The sequence below is a fragment of the Mytilus edulis genome, chromosome 10, assembly GCF_963676685.1.
Source record: "Mytilus edulis chromosome 10, xbMytEdul2.2, whole genome shotgun sequence".
Lineage (NCBI taxonomy): Eukaryota > Metazoa > Mollusca > Bivalvia > Mytilida > Mytilidae > Mytilus > Mytilus edulis.
Genome location: NC_092353.1, coordinates 29,451,037 through 29,470,767, shown reverse-complemented (window position 1 = coordinate 29,470,767; position 19,731 = coordinate 29,451,037). Strand labels below are relative to the sequence as shown.

The 19,731-nt window shown below is 31.7% G+C and overlaps 1 protein-coding gene across 1 annotated transcript; it reads right to left on the bottom strand.

Annotated features, from left to right (window-relative positions):
• Positions 1-89: 89 nt before the first annotated feature.
• LOC139490827 (kynurenine formamidase-like) lies at positions 90-19,696 on the bottom strand. The gene is made up of 12 exons (XM_071277865.1): positions 19,678-19,696; positions 13,661-13,707; positions 13,090-13,180; positions 12,414-12,518; positions 11,497-11,545; positions 9,276-9,361; positions 6,716-6,794; positions 5,376-5,479; positions 3,975-4,053; positions 3,209-3,344; positions 2,601-2,705; positions 90-1,666 (listed from the first exon to the last, which is right to left on the bottom strand). The coding sequence occupies exons 2-12, from the start codon at positions 13,670-13,672 to the stop codon at positions 1,595-1,597; spliced, it is 918 nt and encodes a 305-aa protein (XP_071133966.1). The 5' UTR covers positions 13,673-13,707; positions 19,678-19,696; the 3' UTR covers positions 90-1,594.
• Positions 19,697-19,731: the final 35 nt, after the last annotated feature.

Here is a 19,731-nt window from a genome sequence, read left to right as displayed (position 1 = left end):
TTTTCACCAGTGTTACATTTTACCTAAACAGTCATTTTGTTGGAATACTAGTATGTCACATTAAAACAAGGACAATGAATACCTCTGAATTTATAATTTCATATTTATTCAGTTTTTTGTAACTTTATTAACAATTTTGTAAAAAAGTTTTCATTATTTATTATATTTTTTTTTATTGTAAATACCCAGTGGTCAATATATGAGCCACACTAAATGCAAGCCATAGATTAAATGCTGTTTTACAGACTAGTGAAATATACAATTGACAAGATACACATGGAAATGAACAAATATTTTTATATACATGGAATGTTTAAGCATTTTAAAACATTTTATACTCAATGAAAGATTTGTAATATATAGCTACATGTACAAAAAGATGAAAAACTTTTAAATTGTGAAAGGAATAAATTACAGAACATAGAAATATTTTCCTTAATAAGTGTTTTTATAGACCACATTTTTGTGCACTATTTTCTAAAAAAATTCATAGTAAAATGAAAGGTAGGTCAATTTCATTTCATTTGGGAATGACCTTCTGTTCAGTATCTAAATGGGAGGAGCCTTCTTGTATGTACATGCATGTACAAATGTATAATAAGGGGAGATAATGACATCTACTTTATGTTTGATGAATTTTTTTCAAAAACACTTTTTGTCGCAACAATAACCTGGATGTTGATTTAAAAATACATTGTTTATCAAATATAATTTTCTCAAATAATGTTATCATGATTATCATGATTATCGAGGCATATAGGATTAAAAAAAATATAACACAAAAACAAGTAAGAAGCATCTTGTAATATACAAAGGGTTGTTTATAATAATGTTTACACCAAATGTGAATAAATAAATACTAACATTTATCCAATAATAAGGTTCTATAAAGTAAGATCTAAAAACTTGTAGCACATTTTAAAATGAAATGTATCTCATCCTCAATGGAACAAACATTACATTCTCTTTCTTTTCAATTCTGAAGAGCAATGGCCACATGCTATTGCCAAATTATAACTGCTAAGTCTTATTTTTGTAATACATATCTTATAAATATCTGGTATTGGTTCAAAAACAGAAGTAATATTGTAAACAAAAATTATCAAATATTTTTCTATATTAACTTGAACATTAACTTAAAAGTAATACGTTGGCTGTCAATCTTAGCTATAACAGTCACACATCAAGCTAAATTTCAACTATACATGTAATACAATATATAATGGAAGACTTTATTAGGAAGTGAATTACAATCGTCCTTTACAACCTTAAAAAAACAAAATTATGCATAATATTCTTTGTATAATATAAAAATTCAAACATAACAATAGGGTAAATATAAATCACAAGCAAATGGGATTGATAACTGTGATTAAAATGAAAGTCTAATTATAGTAGCAAACATTTAGCACTTTTATAGAAAAGAATAAAATTTAGAAAGAAAAAAATCTAGTTTTGAACACATAAGTATATAAAACATACAATAAAGTGTGTAGTGATTAACATTGGAATGTGTAACAACAATTTTTAAGGCACTTATAACAACAGTTGTATGTTCATATCCTGCTAACATCTGAAATCGTCTATAATTGTCTCAGCTACATGATGTCTTGGCCATATCATCAACAACATCACTAATATTCAGCTTCATCATCTTTAACACTTCCTAAATTAAATATAATTTAACTAATATTTTGTCAAATAAATACAGTCCACAAGAACTATGAACAAAAGGTATTCAGCGAATAAAAAATGACAGGGAAATAATTGTGTGATTATTTTTTTTGTTTGTCCTTCTTATAAAACCTGACAAACCTGTTGCAATTAATTGAGATTTAGAAATTTATATTCCTCATGCAATGCTCTGATTCATTTCCAAACTTAAGCTATACTTTTAGATTTTTTTTTATCAGCTTTTAAATATTTGTGTTGGATTTTCAAATATTTTCACCCTGAGGAACACTGATGAGACATTTATGATCAAAAGTTACATCAGCTGCAGTAAAACTGGTCACATCAATGAGAGGGAGTAGAAGGAGTCCTGATCCCCAAATCCCGGGCTTAAAAACATGAAATCCTGAGGTCCTGAATTTTAAAAAAAAATCCAGTCATTTCAAAATTTGAAAAAAATTAATCCGGACTTTCCGAAATTCTAAAAAAAGAAATCCTGGATCCTGAAAGGGTCAATCCAGAAATTCCGAAACTTTAAAACACCCAATTCTGACGTCCCGAAAAAAGGTCCTGCCCCTCTTCCCTCCCCCTTGACAGACATGTAAAGAACACTTTACTGTGAAAATTAACTGGATTGAGTATGCTAATAGTTATCAAAGGTACCAGGATTATAATTTAGTACGCCAGACGCGCGTTTCGTCTACATAAGACTCATCAGTGACGCTCATATCAAAATAGCTAAAATATGACATATAAAATATTATAAAATACAATGTACAAATGTTGTACTTTTATTGTCTGTTCTAAAATTTGATCTTTTTAAGCCCTGTAGTTTTGTTGGATTGCTGTCTTGTTGAAATTTATCCATTTCTCATTATATTTGAATATAAGAAATATTATTCCTATATATGGTATATATTTTTACTTACTTTGGTTAATTCATAATCTTCACTCTGTAGATTTTCTATCACATTAAAATGATCTGTATTAGCCACATCAACATATTGGGAGGATAAACCACCATCTTTTAATTTCTACAAACCATTCAAAAATTAGAGTACATGTATAATGATTATCATAATGACTTTATTTGTATTTGAGACAGTGAGTTGACTGCAATATTTTTGCTTTTTTACATTTTACTTTTCCAAATTGATCATCATGGTTTTAAAGGTTTTAAAATTAAATGCAGAATGTGTCCATGGGCCCTTGCTTGCCATTTTTACCGTTTATAAAGGGGCAAAACTCAATAACAGTAAAAGTGCCGCCACCAAAATAAAATCTTGATCTGATTTCTGTTGAAATAGGCATTGTGTATAAGTTTGATAACATTTAAGTTGTGGCAAACTAAAAGTTAGAAAACAAAAACTAATTTTTTGATGTTTGCAACAGGGGCATGAAAATAGGTTAAAAAAGTTTCCCCTATTTTTTAGTTCTAAGTACTAACATATGATATACATTTTTTGTAGGCTACTTCTGAAGTAATCAAAAGCTCCTATTCTGAAAAAATAAATAGTAAGAATTTGTGTATACAAACCTGTTGGAATTCTTGACTTTGTCGTCTGAACTCTGGTGAGTCATGCTGCCCCACAGCTACAATAATGTGCCTATGAGAACTAGTTTTCTTTATTGTGTCCAACTGTTTCAATGGGCTGTTTTCCCATGCTGTTTCCCTGCATAAAAGATATAATCAGTATACAGATCTGAATACTATTCTTTGGATAATAATAACAGTTTTATTGGTCAATGTAAATAAAAGTTGTATCTTGGATGTTGGATGACACTGAATTCAGGATAAAGAACAATTTAATGATTGGGTTCAAGTGTCTCTTGGAAAAATTAACATCCAAATTTCTTTTTCAAATATGCATGAAGAGAGTTTTAAACTATGTGCCTTCCAATGTTTTTCCTTTTATCTTTATCTCGATTATCTCTGAAGCTTGTGAATTTTGCAAACTGGACGACTTAAATATATGGACAATCTTTTCATTTGTATAAACATGGTAAAGTTACAGATTAATTAACCAACTGTTTCATTTTGTGAGGTACATTTGGAATTTGATGCAACTGTCAAACAAGTGAGAGGTTTAGCTAGCTACAAAACTAGGTTTAATCCATCAATTTCTACATAACATAATGTCTGTACCAAGTCTGGAATATGACATTTGTTATCTATTTGTTTGATGTCTTTGAGCTTTTGATTTTGCCATTTGATTTGGGACTTTCTGTTTAAAATTTTCCTCAGAGTTCAGTATTTTTGGGATTTTACTTTTTTGAATGAAGTTACAGATTAAAAAACTTACTGTGTCATTTTGAGAGGATCATTTACATATGTATTTACTAAAGGTTGAAGGTCATATATACCACTCACTAACAATGCACCTATAACATAAAGTAGTCTTTATCTAAATAAAATGATCGACAATTAAATTGTTAGTGCTTAAAATTAGTTTTCTCTTTTTTTTTTATACTTTTGTATTCTAATTATCTTTTTTACAACAAAGGAATTGGCTAGGAGTTTGTTTCATTCAGCCTTTAAATTCAATGTTAGCAAATAGATGAGAACAAATATTTCTTGAGGCATGTGTCTCTAACAAGGCTCTAACTATTTTGTAGATTGTATCCCGACAAAAACTGTGTACTATATAGCATTGTTTCATGTGTCTTATGTACTGTGAAAGTACTTTAATTCGTGGGTATCAATTTTCTTGGATTGAGCAATATTTATATGTTCGTGGGTTTTTAAATTCGTGGATTTTAGTTTTCTAAAAAAAAATTGCAAAATTAAAGCTTTTAGAAATGAAGGTTACAAAAAAAAAAACAAGATACTTGTATCTACGTAGGCCATAAACATGTCACCTATTGAAAATTGTTACATAAACAAATGCTTTAATTGTATCTTGAATTGTCAAATAATTCTTATCACAATCAAGCCCAGCATGAAATTATTATTTTCCATATATACGGGAACTATGAGGATATAAAATGAACATTTTATCATACTAGCATATCAATACCGGAAATCTGACTTTTATCGATCAAAAATATTTTTTATGAGAATTAAAGGATCAAAAGTTGTACAGTTTAGGTTATTAAAGATTAAATGGGTATAATCCTGCATGCGCTTGTAGTTTTGTGACTGCTATTAAAGTATTCTCAGAGTTGGCGTTAATCAATATATTCTCTAGATCATATCAGTGGTCAAACCTTCCGATGGGGATTTTTCCATGTCTTGATTTGGACAATGGCTGTTTTATTTCGTTGGACACTTAAATTCGTGGGTAAAGTCATCCACGAAAACCACGAAAATTGGTATCCCACGAATAAAAGTACTTTCACAGTAGTACTGGAGAAGTTATTTTTAAATTTAACAATTTAAAGATGAATTAAGAAAGCATTTATTACTAAGTTGATAATGATCCACGCTGAAGACTTTAATTATACAGAACACCAGACACTATTGAAAATTCATCTCAGGCTATCATGGAGTTGGACTTCATACAAAGCCTAACTTTCATATACCGTATTTAAATATACTGTTCCCAGCTTTTATCATTGAGTTAGACTGCTATATACTTTTAGACATCAAATCATAGCCTACTTGTATCATTAAGTTAGACTGTACTCTTTCAGCCATCCAATCACAGCCTACCTTTTATCATTGAATTAGACAGCATACTTTCAGTCATCCAATCACAGCCTACCTTTTATCATTGAATTAGACTGCATACTTTCAGTCATCCAATCAACAGATAACATCATAGCTGCTAAATGTCCTCCTGCAGAATGTCCACCAATGTAAACTCCACTGTTAAAACAAATTAGCTATCATAATACTGTTTAAATACTTTTGTATGTATCAAAAGGAAATACAAAGACATTATTGAATCAAATCACAAGATTTTTTTTGTATTTGTGTGTAGGGTTCTTACTTGTCTCATTGATGTATATTGTCCCATTTCCTTTTATTAACATATTAGCATTCTGATTAGCAAGAACAGAAGCTAATATAAACTAGATGTGTCAACGCGACACGAATGGCCCCAACTCAAAAAGTTGAAAAATCTGCAATTTCAATAACACATGTGGACACAAACATGATGGTAGTCTCACATATCAAAAATCAGCTCAAAATCTAGAGGCATATAGAAAAATGTCCATATTACTGTGATTTTCAACAATTATCAATGTTGTAAACCCTTAATTTTGGAAAAAATTAGTGGAGCAGAACGAAATTTAAACTTGATCTGTAACTCATCATGGTTAGCTCACATACCAAAAATCAACACAATATCTGAAAGCGTTTAGAAAAAAATCCATATAACTGTGATTTTCAAAAATTTATCAGAGTCCAAAGCCCGTAATTTTGGCAAAAATTAGCGGAGCGGAACGAAACTTAAACTTGATCTGTAACTCAGCATGGTTAACTCACATACCAAAATCAACCCAATATCTGAAGCCATTTAGAATAAAACTCTGTGATTTTTTAAAATTTATTAAAGTCCAAAGCCTGTAATTTCCGCAAAAATCTAGTCTTGATCTGTAACTCATCATGCATTAACTCACATACGATCACATACCAAAAAAACAGCCCAATATTTGATTGCGTTTAGAAAAAAACTCTGTATAATGGTTTATTGCGGAATGACGGAATTTCAGACAAGGGTAAAACTATATGGCACAGACAACTTCGTTGGGGGGCCATAAAAAAATATGATTTGTTCCTAAATAAAACTCTTTATGATGATAACCCTTATTCATCAAATGTTTTATCTTTATGAACATCAAGGCAATTACAATGGATACTGTCTAAACTACACATGTAGTACCTTCAGGATTGGATTCTTATCTGATTATACGTCATGTAGGTATGTTCATTCTACTCTACAAATATTTTATTTTAAAAAGAATATTCATTGTGTTCTAGTCTGACAGTCAAGGTTAACAGTTCATACAGAATTTGGTTTAGATAGTTTGACTTTAGAAATTAAAATGTAAGGTGTGTATATTTTAATGAAAGTATATTTCCTGTTTTATTACATACCTTGATCCTCTATGTGAAGCTAAGTTTAATACAAATGACACACCTTTTTTACACTGGTTGACTATTTCTGACATGGACACTGAAAGAAATATTTATGGTTACATTGATATACTCAGCAATAAATCTAATATATCAATTTCCATGTTTGAAAATTTGATAAACCATTGTAAAATATCTTGACACTTTTCATAAACCAGATAATTATGGCCAATAATTCCTTCTTGAAAACATAAAATGAAGGAGTTTAAAACTCAAATAATAGCCTCTACTGGTTGACGACCAGTTACCGTCAGTTACCAGTTACCGTCATTTGCATTTTTCTGCGAAACATCGTGGTCTATTCGATTCGTTTTTTAACGGACAAGCATCAAGAAGTTGTTGACAAAATTTACTTCAGTAAGTATCAGTTTGTAGTTATTTATTTGTCAAAAATCACTTTTTTTTAACCCCCGCATCACATGTTCAGACGGGGAATCCTTTGTAGCAAACATGAATAGAAACTGACCAAAAAAAGGTTTGTTTATGTTCCGGACCATATGAGTATTTGGACCATACGCGTATGGTCATGACCATATGGGTATATACTCATATGGTCCGACCATACGCGTATGGTCCAACCGTACGCGTATGGTCGGGGTAATTAACACTCTGTTATTACAGTTTACTTTTAACACTTCTAAACTCTTCATATGGTATGACCGTTCATTAAAAAGACGCTATCATAAAGGTAATTTTATTATTATATTATAATAAAAAGATTAGCTAAATAAATATAAGAAGTTTCACATAGTTAATTTTACTTACTTGTCAAAACTATAATAAATGCATTGTATACCGATGGTCATTACCGATTTGTTATTACGAGTGAATGGCAATATGTCGACTTAAAAAAATAAATTCCAAAAATTTCTCAATGAACTGTTACACAAGAAGTCACTGGAAAGTAACATACTGGTTATTTAAAAGTTGTCTTGTGAATATGGTGACATGATTGCAATCATGTTACAATATTTGAGATCTAGAGCTTCTTAAAAACACAGTAGACATATCGGAATGGCCCAAAACCTCGATATCACTGTACGCAGCTACAAAAAGACTAGCTTTTCACTCGCAAACAAAAGGTGTAAATGAAAAGGATCGTGTACAACCAAGACTTGCAAATGCAAAAAGCTATGATACCATTTGGAAGTAAATATCACCCCAAGCCTACATGCAAGAATGTAATTAGCGATGAAAACTAACTATGGCATCAATATTTGATTTTTACGTAGTATTTGAACTATAAAAAATAATACATTGTCATGTAATCATCATTGTTTTTTTAGATAAAGTTTATGTATTATTGAAACTTTTATAACTTGATGTAATTTAAAAAAATATATACTTATATGGTCCAAATACTCATATGGTCCGGCCTGTTAATAACCAAACAAGTATTATACTCATATGGTCCGACCATACACGTACGGTCGGACCATACGCGTATGGTCGGACCATATGAGTATACGCATATGGTCATGACCATACGCGTATGGTCCAAATACTCATATGGTCCGGAACATTTACATATTTTCGAGAACCCTGTTCGTCATTTGGGAATTGTTTCAGCCATTCATTTCACGATTTTGAATACTAATATATTTTATAAAAATTGTTGTCATCCTAGATTCTCAATGGGCGCCATTTTAGCCGATTTTTACCTGGGATGCAAAAATGGTTGTTGAATAACGTTGTATATTGCTTTTTGTGGCTGTATTTTCGGGTTGTTCCTACTTGATAATGATGTTGGATATGTTATTTCGTATATTTGTACACATAGTATAACATTTAGATTGAAAACATAAAAGAGATACCTGCTATATATCCTATATTCTACACATTTCATTCATTGCATTACATATAAATTTGAAACACTATATTACGCTTTCCCTTCCAGAATAGAGTTTTTTTTTTTTTTATTATATTGATGGCAGAATTCAATTATGTCTGGCTTAGGAAACAAATTTTAAACAATTTCAAGTGTATTATGCTTATAATTTTAAACAATTTTAAGTGTATTATGCTTATAATACGAACTAAAGGCATCAGTTAAATAAAACAATTTAAAAAAAATACTTAATTTCTACTATTTTTCATTTTCCCCATACCATCAGTCATGTTAGTCAAATTTCAAAGGCTTGGAATGATAAATGTCTTTAAATTCGTTCAGTGTATGTTCACTTGAGTTAATATGTCTTTAAATTGAGTTAGGCCATATCAATTGATATATTATAGTGTGTCTTTCTATATTGTGATGTTACACTATTGTTTTGGGTTAGGGTGATGGTTGGTACCTATTAAAATGTTTAAACCCGCTGGATTTGTTTGCACCTGTCCTAAGTCAGGCATCTAATGATCAGTATTTGTGGCTTGCTATTAGTTTGAACCAAGGCTCCGTGTTGATAACCAAACTTTTGACCTATTATGGTTTTTCTTTTACAAATTGTGACTTAGATGGAGAGTTGTCTCATTGGCACTCATACCACATCTTCTTATATCTAGAGCCTGTAGCTTAACCTACCTTTTGGTGCTAGGTCATATCCAATAGCAACTACTACAGCCCCTGCCTTACAGATTGGACCTACCATAAAACTTGAAATCTCTCGACTATAACAAGAAAATATTATTGATTACCTGTGACAAGCTGTGAGAGGTTGACAAATCCTATGATTTTCATAATTTTCGATATCATATTGTCTTTACATTTATAATACATACATTTAACTTCATCCCTTATTTTTGTGGTCATGCACCATGTTTACAATAAATCACAATTTATGGTCACATTACTGTAAAAGTACTTTTATTCGTGGGGTACCAATTTTCGTGGTTTTCGTGGATGACTTTATCCACGAATTTAAGTGTCCAACGAAATAAAACAACCATTGTCCAAATGAAGACATGGAAAGATCCCCATGAAGGTTTGACTACTGATATGGTCTAGAGAATATATTGCATAACCTCGAATCAGAGAATACTTTAATAGCAGTCACAGAACATAACTTTTGATCTTTTAATTCTCATAAAAATATTTTTTTCCGATGAAAGTCAGATTTCCGATATTGATATGCTAGTATGATAAAGTGTTCATTTTATACCCTCATAGTTCTCGTACATATGAGAAATAATAGTTTCATGCGGGGCTTGATTTTGATAAGAATTATTTAACATCAAGATACGTTTATAGCATTTTGTTTATGATACTGATTTATTTAGGTGACATGTTTATGGCCTAATTAACACCTTTGATGGTCCTTAATCTGTTGATCACTTTATCTTGGGTTAATTAGTGTTTTCACTACGATTAACAAGGGTCAATGTTTTCTTTGCAATTTCCTTCAATCCAGATTTGTAACCTTCGTTCACAAGGCTTTAATTAATTTTTTTAGAAAACTGAAATCCACGAATTTAAAAACCCATGAACATGTAAAAATTGCTTAAACCACGAAAATTAATATCCACGAATTAAAGTACTTTCACAGTATATCATAATACACATGCTACAAAGTTCTAAATTATAAATGGAGGGTTTCAGCAATCGTATGTATTGTCACTTTCTTTTTGTGTCTGTTTAAAGACAGGTACCTATAGGCAAGTGGTTGTTTATGTTTGATGTCTACAATTACAATTACATGTATTGACTTTCTCATAATAAAAGTTATTTACTCAAATCAAAACGTTTATTGTCCATTTTAAACTTTGTTTTACTTTTAAACCTCTCAAACATTATGGGTTTCCTCATTACTAAAGACTGTATAGTGACCTGTGCTTGTTCTTATTCTTGACCTATTGGCTACCATACCACATCTCCTTTTCAAACATATACAAGAGACTGTCACAACGACAGCAAACCGGATTTATTAATATTTATTTGTGTCCTGGCAATATCACAAGAACCATTACTGATGAATGGTGAAAGTGAAAATCGTCAATATCAAATTTGACCTCCATTTTGTCATCAGTATCAACATCTTAAAATTTGAAAAGCTTAGATTGAATGGTTCATGAGTAAATGCAACAAGAACCATAACTCCTGAACAGTAAAAGTCAAAATCGTCATTATTGAACTTGACCTCTAATTTGCCATCAGTAACAACATATAAATATTTCAAAAGCTTTGGATGAATGGTTCATGAGAAAATGCACAGACACGACTGGAAACACCATTTTTCAATATTTCAAGAACCATAACTCCTGAACGGTAAAAGTCAAAATCGTCATTATTGAACTTGACCTCCATTTTGTCATCAGTAACAACATATTAAAATTTGGGAAGCTTAGGTAGAACAGTTCATGCGTAAATGCATGGACACGACTGGAAACTCCATTTTTCAATCTTTCAAGAACCATAACTCCTGAACGGTAAAAGTCAAAATCGCCATTATTGAACTTGACTTTCATTTATTTGTCAGTAACAACATATTAAAATTTTAAAAGTTTGGTTGAACGGTTCATGAGTTAATGCACGAACAACATTTGATTGCCCCCCGCCCGCTGCCGTACATCCCCAAATCAATAACCCGACATTTTTGTCACAAAAATCCGGTTAAAAATTGAGAATGGTAATGGGAAATATGTCAAAGAGCAGATAACAGCCGAAGGCCACCAATGGGTCTTCAACACAGCAAAGAAAACCTCTGCCTGCAGCTGTAGTCTTTTCTTTGTATTATTTCTTGTTGCAGTATTAAGAATGTTATTTTTACTTACTAGCATTGAGAGTAACTTAGTGAATAGCAGCTTACCCTAACGCTTGCCAATATCCACCATGTATATATAAAAATATAGGAGCATCTACAAAATATTCTAGATTTAGTGCAAACCTTTAAAATAAATAGAGACACAAATTGACAATGTGAAGAAACAATTGACTAACAAAAAAATGCTTCCATGGATTGGTAGTAAGGTTGATGAATTTGATAAGGTATCTCAAGTATCCCCCCCCCCCCCCAATAACAAAAAAACAACAAGAACATCCTTGTTTATTAATTGTTAATAAATCTTTGACATCTAGAGATCAAAATATGGTTTTCAATTATAAACAGATGTCTATGCAATATCTGGAAACATGTAAAAAGTAGTGGATATATATCACACCAACCATGAAAGATAAGCCATCAAAACCTTATTCCACAAATGACAAAAATGAAAGGAACTATGATGAAAGTGTATGATGAATGTGTAACTATAGATAACCATTGACAACGTTTGTGACAGGACTGGTACACTAACATGCATACCCGTAGCCAGCGGGTTCGGGGGTTTGGACGATCCCCCCCCCCCCCCCTTGAAATTAAATAAGCACTGTTAAAGTCAACGTTCTGTTCAAATGTAACTGGTAAAGTCAAGTTCATGAGTCCAAATACCCCCCCCCCCCCCCCCCCCCCCCCTGGAAATTCCTGGCTACGGGCCTGACATGTGGAACAGTTTTAACTATGTTTGTATCTCTTTAAGACTCAAAAAACTTACCTTGGAATAAGATGCAGATCAAGAGACATGGGCTCTTCTGGTTCTCCTGACCAATAGTCCCATACAACTTAATTTAGCATGTAATAACATCTCACAAGTATGGAAAGTAACCAATTTGGTTTTAGTATATGAATTGTGAAAATAGTTATGCAAGAAACAAATGTCTATTTAATAATTATAAATATTAACTCACCCCCAGGAAGTGTGTCAGCACCAAAGATGTCTAATTTCTGTTTTTCTGTATCACCATATATTCTATCTAACTGACACTCTATTTCTGCTTTCGCTTTCTCACTACCTAAATTAACATAATGTTTTTAAGTTATTTGTATGTATTATGTTCTTATTGAGGAATGAAAAACAATTAACAAGAGAGAAAATTAACACAAAATCTACAAAATCTTTAAACAAGTTGCACATACATACACGTTTATCAGATAAAAACTTCAATTTCCAACCACTATTTAACAATGGAGAATAGAACATAGAAAAATATACAGCCTGGGTCAATTTTTCAAGTCTATATTCATATTGAATGATATTTTAACATTGAAATCTGGAGATAAACATTTTGGAGCATGTCAATTTTAACTGATTTTTACTGTGCCTTCTACTGCTGTAGTGTTAAAAGCTGAATTATTGTCAGAGGTTATCGAGGATATTGGTGGGTTTACATTTTGTTCAAGCTGTGTGGTTGCAGTTAGTTGTTTTTTCAATTTTTGTTTGAAACGTCAGGCAGAATTAAAGTCCCCTTCAGGAGTTAACCTCAACCCTCTAATTTTAGCATTTATCCTTTTTTTAAATAAAATATGACAATAACGAGTTCTTTGAATATTTGGTCACTGCTTTATACAAATGTGAGATCATACCTTGAGCAAGGACCATTATGTGTTGTTTAACAACTTCATCTGGTGAACATCTATGTGTCCATTTTGATGGGCTATACTGTTTTTCTAATTCCTGAAATATTAAAAAAAGTATTAAAAGATGACTACTGTAATTTCAGAAGTTATTGCAATGTTTATATCATTGTGAAAAATGGGACAGGGTTATAATTGAAATAATTAAAACTTGTATTTTGTAAATTTTATATGAATCAAACAGGATTTTTCTGACTATTGCTAAAACTAAACTGACAATTTAAGTACTGACAGTTTAAGTCTAATATGACAAAATCACAATAATGAATGCACAAAATAATTTCTGAATTTACAGTATATATTTGGAAAGCTGTAATACTGGTGGAGAATACTGCCATTGATTGTGTACCAACTAATTAATCTTGATATAAGTGTAATATTTGCCACTGGATTTATAATTGTTTTTAACAATAATAATAAATGTATTGAACTTATTTGTGATATACATGATATAAGAGCATTAGGATGTGAAAATAAAAAGCAAAGCTTAAGAAAACCATTCTATTACTCTTAAACTTACCTCATTATTCATATTTAATCTTGCTGTGTTTTATGATTCAAAGTTTCCTATATATAGCTACAAAATAAATTCAGGCCGTCATATATACATATTTATAGTGCATCTTACTTCATGAACAACATCACTTCATAACCATCATCATTTGATAATTCATGCAAATTGCCCATATTGATAAAGAAGAGGAATAGCTTCTTCTAAAATCCTTGTATGTTGAAATCAAAAATAAATAAAAGGGAAGAAATGACTACATGCATATATTTATTTATCTAAATTTATATTCTTAATTGGTAAGTTATTCAGAACTGAAAACTTTATTATCATCATCTTTCTGGATTTTATTAGGAGTAAACCTCTGACATGTCTGAATAAAACTAGTTGAAACTGATTTTTATGAAATATTTAACTTTTCCATAAGAATATGAGTAAGGGAGATGCAGATTATATATAAATTAATAAGACACCGATCTAACAATTTATCAACTTATCTATTTTTATGTTGTTTGTTATCAAATGAAAAATTGGTTTACAAAATTTTTGGCATAAACTAATGAAACAAATGTTTACCGATATTTAAGCAAGTTCCTGTCTTGACTGTGTGCAGACTAACGTAGAGAATTTTTTAAATGTCTCTGGTAAATTGAAATATACATTCTAATGACAATGCTAATGTAATTGATATGTTTTATTATATTATCATTGACTTTAAACATTACTCTTTCCATTGTATAATGATTTTTATAATAATTAAACTTTTACCAACTGCATAATTTGAAATAAATAGAACTTCATCCTCTTTCACAGGTTACATATATGATCTGATTGGCATGATATTTACGCCAAAGTGCAATTGTGGTTTATATCGAACGCAAGAGTGTGATGGTCTACACAAACAATATTTTCAAAGCTTTTCATGATGATGTAGAAGTTAATTTGTATACATGTTAAAACAGTTTTCCTGGGTTTTTAAGTTATCAAAGGGCTTATAAGCTTTATATATACTTGTATCATATCGTAATGATCTCTTCTGTATTCAGGTGTTGGAAGGCCCACTGCTTTCAGTCTTTCTACATAACTTAACATTCTTATACCAGATGCTCCGCAGGGCGCACCTTTATACGACCACAGAGGTCGAACCCTAAACAGTTTGGCAAGTATGGACACAACATTCAAGATTGATACTGTCTGATTTTGGATTGTGGTCAAATTTTTGACATAATAAAGATCAATAAAGGTTTCTGACACAAAATAAATGTGGTAAAAAACTTTGCAAATCTATTGCTCATTACTGTCAGTGTGAAATTGAAGATTTCATCTTTAAAACTTTTCAAAAATTTGAAATTTGAAGAGAAAATATATATGCATCCCCTTAAAAAATTGTAAACAACCTCCCCTCCCTCAACTTATTGAAACTCCCCTTTGGAGCAATAACCCCAAAACTCAGTGCCAGCCTTTCCTTTGTAGTATGGAACCTTGTAGTACAATTTCAGAGAGATCCATACACTTCAACACAAGTTATTGTCTGAAACTAGAAATATGTGCTTCTTTTTGGCCCCTAATTCCTACATGTCTGAGACAATTAACCCCAAACTCAATCCCATTCTTCCCTTTGTTATACATGTTATATGGAACATTGTGGTACAATTTCAGAGAGATCCTTACCCTTACACACTAGTTATTGTCTGGAAACTAGAAAAATACTGGTTTTGGGCTCCTTTTTGGCCCTTAATTCCTAATTTTTTCTACCCCATAACCCAGAAAAAGAATCCCAACCTTCTACTTGTGGTATTTAATTAGTTATCAAAAGTACCAGGATTATAATTTTATATGCCAGACGCGCGTTTCGTCTACATAAGACTCATCAGTGACCCTAAGCATGCTAAGATCAAAATAGTTAAAAAGCCAAATAAATACAAAGTTGAAGAGCATTGAAGAGCATTGAGGACCCAAAATTCCATAAAGTTGTGCCAAATATGGCTAAGGTAATCTACTCCTGGGGTAAGAAAATCCTTAATTTTTCGAAAAATTCAAAGTTTTATAAACAGAAAATTTATAAAAATGACCATATAATTGATATTCATGTCAACACCGAAGTGCTGACTACTGGGCTGGTGATACCCTCGGGGACGAAACGTCCACCAGCAGTGGCATCGACCCAGTGGTGTAAATAGTTATCAAAAGTACCAGGATTATAATTTTATACGCCAGACGCGCGTTTCGTCTACATAAGACTCATCAGTGACGCTCAGATCAAAATAGTTAAAAAGCCAAATAAATACAAAGTTGAAGAGCATTGAGGACCCAAAATTCCATAAAGTTGTGCCAAATACGGCTAAGGTAATCTACTCCTGGGGTAAGAAAATCCTTAGTTTTTCGAAAAAAACTTTGTTTAACATTGTTGTAAAATTTCAGAGCAATAGAAATATCTATACACAAATTATTATCCTGAAACTAGAAAAATGCTTGTTTAAGGCCCCTTTTGGGCCCCTAATTCCTAAACAGTTGGGGCAATCATCCCCAAAATTAATCCCAGGCTTCCTTTAGTGGTATTGAACCTTCTGAAAAAGATGCATAAAGATCTTTTAACTTAAACTAAAGTTATTGTCCGGAAACCAATGTGTCTTAGGAGGACGACAACGCAGACGACAACACCTAGCATTAAGTTATACGATCCAAAAATTTTATTTTTTTGCGGTCGTATAACTAGGTACCAGTTTGGTTGCTTGTCGCTGTATCTTTTCAATTTTCCTTATATATCTTTCTTTAAATATGGTGACCACACTGTAACTGGATTATCCAACAAGGGACATATTATGGATTTATATAAAATAATAAACATATCTTTTTCCAAATAGTCAAAGGAAATACGGATTAATGCTTTATTCACACAGTTAGCAATATGTTTGTCAAACTTAAGGTTAGGCTCAAAAGTTACTCCTAAGTCCTTTTCTTCAGTAACAGGATTAACCTGTACATAATCATCTTCATTATCTGACTTACATTGTGTATCTAAACAAGTTATTATTTTGACAAAAGTGCACTTACCTTTACATTTACTTGCATTATATGATAATTTCCATTTTCTGGACCAAGCACATAATCTATCTAAATAAAGGCAACAGTAGTATACAGCTGTTCAAATAAATCAGCCTGCAATTGTTGCTCATTAACTACAGATCTATGTACAAACTTTAGAGTTAACAATGGTTAAGTCTGCAAAAACCTTAACCAGCCCAGCAACTGCATCTGGCGTATATCATTTATAAATGCCAAAAACAGTACAGGCCCCAGCACACTGCCCTGGGGTACACCACTTATCACTTCAGCTTGAGAAGAGTAGTATAATAATTATTATAAGTCTAACTCGCTGGGATCTATTTGTTAAAAAACATTTTATCCAATCTAAAATTTTTCCTTGGATTCCTAGATTGTAAAGTTTGCCAGTAAGACGCTCATGAGGCACAGTGTTGAAAGCATAACTGAAATCTAAATAAATTGTATCCACTGAACAAAAATTATATAAGAAAGATGATCGACAACATGACCAATGATCAAGTAATTAGAGTAGTTGTATTGAACAGGAACGTCCACGTCTATAACCATACTGACAATCGGACAACAGATTATTCTCTAATAATTTTTATACGACCGCAAAATTTGAAAAAATTTTCGTCGTATATTTCTATCACGTTGGCGTTGGCGTCGGCGTCGTCGTCCGTCGTCCGAATACTTTTAGTTTTCGCACTCTAACTTTAGTAAAAGTGAATGGAAATCTTTGAAATTTTAACACAAGGTTTATGACCACAAAAGGAAGGTTGGTATTGATTTTGGGAGTTTTGGTCCCAACATTTTAGGAATTAGGGGCCAAAAAGGGCCCAAATAAGCATTTTCTTGGTTTTCGCACTATAACTTTAGTTTAAGTTAATAGAAATCTATGAAATTTTGACACAAGGTTTATGACCACAAAAGAACGGTTGGGATTGATTTTGGAGTTTTGGTTTCAACAGTTTAGGAATTAGGGGCCAAAAAAGGGCCCAAAGAAGCATTATTCTTGGTTTTCGCACAATAACTTTAGTTTAAGTAAATAGAAATCAATGAAATTTAAACACAATGTTAATGACTACAAAAGGAAGGTTGGTATTGATTTTGGGAGTTTAGGTCCCAACAGTTTAGGAATTAGGGGCCAAAAAGGGACCCAAATAAGCATTTTTTTTGGTTTTCGCACCATAACGTTAGTATAAGTAAATAGAAATCTATGAAATTTAAACACAAGGTTTATGACCATAAAAGGAAGGTTGGTATTGATTTGGGGAGTTTTGGTCCCAACATAATAAGGGGCCCAAAGGGTCCAAAATTAAACTTTGTTTGATTTCATCAAAATTGAATAATTGGGGTTCTTTGATATGCCGAATCTAACTGTCATGACTGTGTATGTAGATTCTTAACTTTTGGTCCCGTTTTCAAATTGGTCTACATTAAGGTCCAAAGGGTCCAAAATTAAACTTAGTTTGATTTTGACAAAAAATGAATCAGTTAGGTTCTTTGATATGCTGAATCTAAAAATGTACTTAGATTCTTGATTATTGGCCCAGTTTTCAAGTTGGTCCAAATCGGGGTCCAAAATTAAACTTTGTTTGATTTCATCAAAAATTGAATAAATGGGGTTCTTTGATATACCAAATCTAACTGTGTATGTAGATTCTTCATTTTTGGTCCTGTTTTCAAATTGGTCTACACTAAAGTCCAAAGGGTCCAAAATTAAACTTAGTCTGATTTTAACAAAAATTGAAATCTTGGGGTTCTTTGATATGCTGAATCCAAAAATGTACTTAGATTTTTTATTATGGGCCCAGTTTTCAAGTTAAAATTATTATATTAAGTATTGTGCAATAGCAAGTCTTTTCAATTGCACAGTATTGCACAATGGCAAGAAATATCTAATTGCACAATATTGTGAAATAGCAAATTTTTTTTTAATTAGAGTTATCTTTCTTTGTCCAGAATAGTAAGCAAGAAATATCTAATTGCAAAATATTGTGCAATAGCAAGATTTTTTTTAAATGGAGTTATCTTTCTTTGTCCAGAATCAACTTAAATCTTTGTTATATACAATATACAATGTATATTCACTTTTTACTACCAACTGATAAATTAAAATAATCTTTACCATTCAGTGATAACAAGCATTTTTTTTACATCTTAATATTTTATGATGTATTTAAATGAGTAGTTATTGTTGCAAACTCCATTAGAAATTTTAATTGAGATTAGTTTTGGAATAAGGGAAAGGGGGATGTGATTAAAAAAATTGGGTTCAATTTTTCTCATTTGAAATTTCATAAATAAAAAAGAAAATTTCTTCAAACAGTTCATTAGACCACATTCATTCTGTGTCAGAAACCTATGCTGTGTCAACTATTTAATCACAATCCAAATTTAGAGCTGAATCCAGCTTGAATGTTGTGTCCATACTTGCCCCAACCGTTCAGGGTTCAACCTCTGCGGTCGTATAATGCTGCGCCCTGCGAAGCAACTGGTTTTCATTAATTTGTCTCTAATAAGTGATTCACACACTTTACAAATAACACATGTCAAACTTACTGGACGGATAAGTTACATGGCTAGTCCTAATAATTTCGATGTCTTAGAAGGCTATTTTAATTTTTTTTCTTTGACGCCTTCCTACGACGATGTAAGGCGTCAAGGAAAAAAAATATAATAGCCTTTCAAGACACGGATTCCACTGTACCCTCGCAGCTCTCGAGGGGTGCTCCGTAAACGGAGGGATCTACGTACATACATACATAGATGTCACAATTATTTGGACCAATTGCAGTCATGAGATGAGGCCCCCAAAACCACACACACAACACTTTTGGAAAATTTTGCATTATCAAAAGACAGCTCATCAAGACTCACTAATCCCAGAGATGCAAATAATTTTAGAAATTTGATACATGGTCAGTACATAACTGTCATCACAACATTAAAATTACATTAGGCAGATTTGCATCACTTACTGCAAAAATCTTTCTGGTTGAATATGGATGAGATCCGAAAAGTTCGAAGTGAAT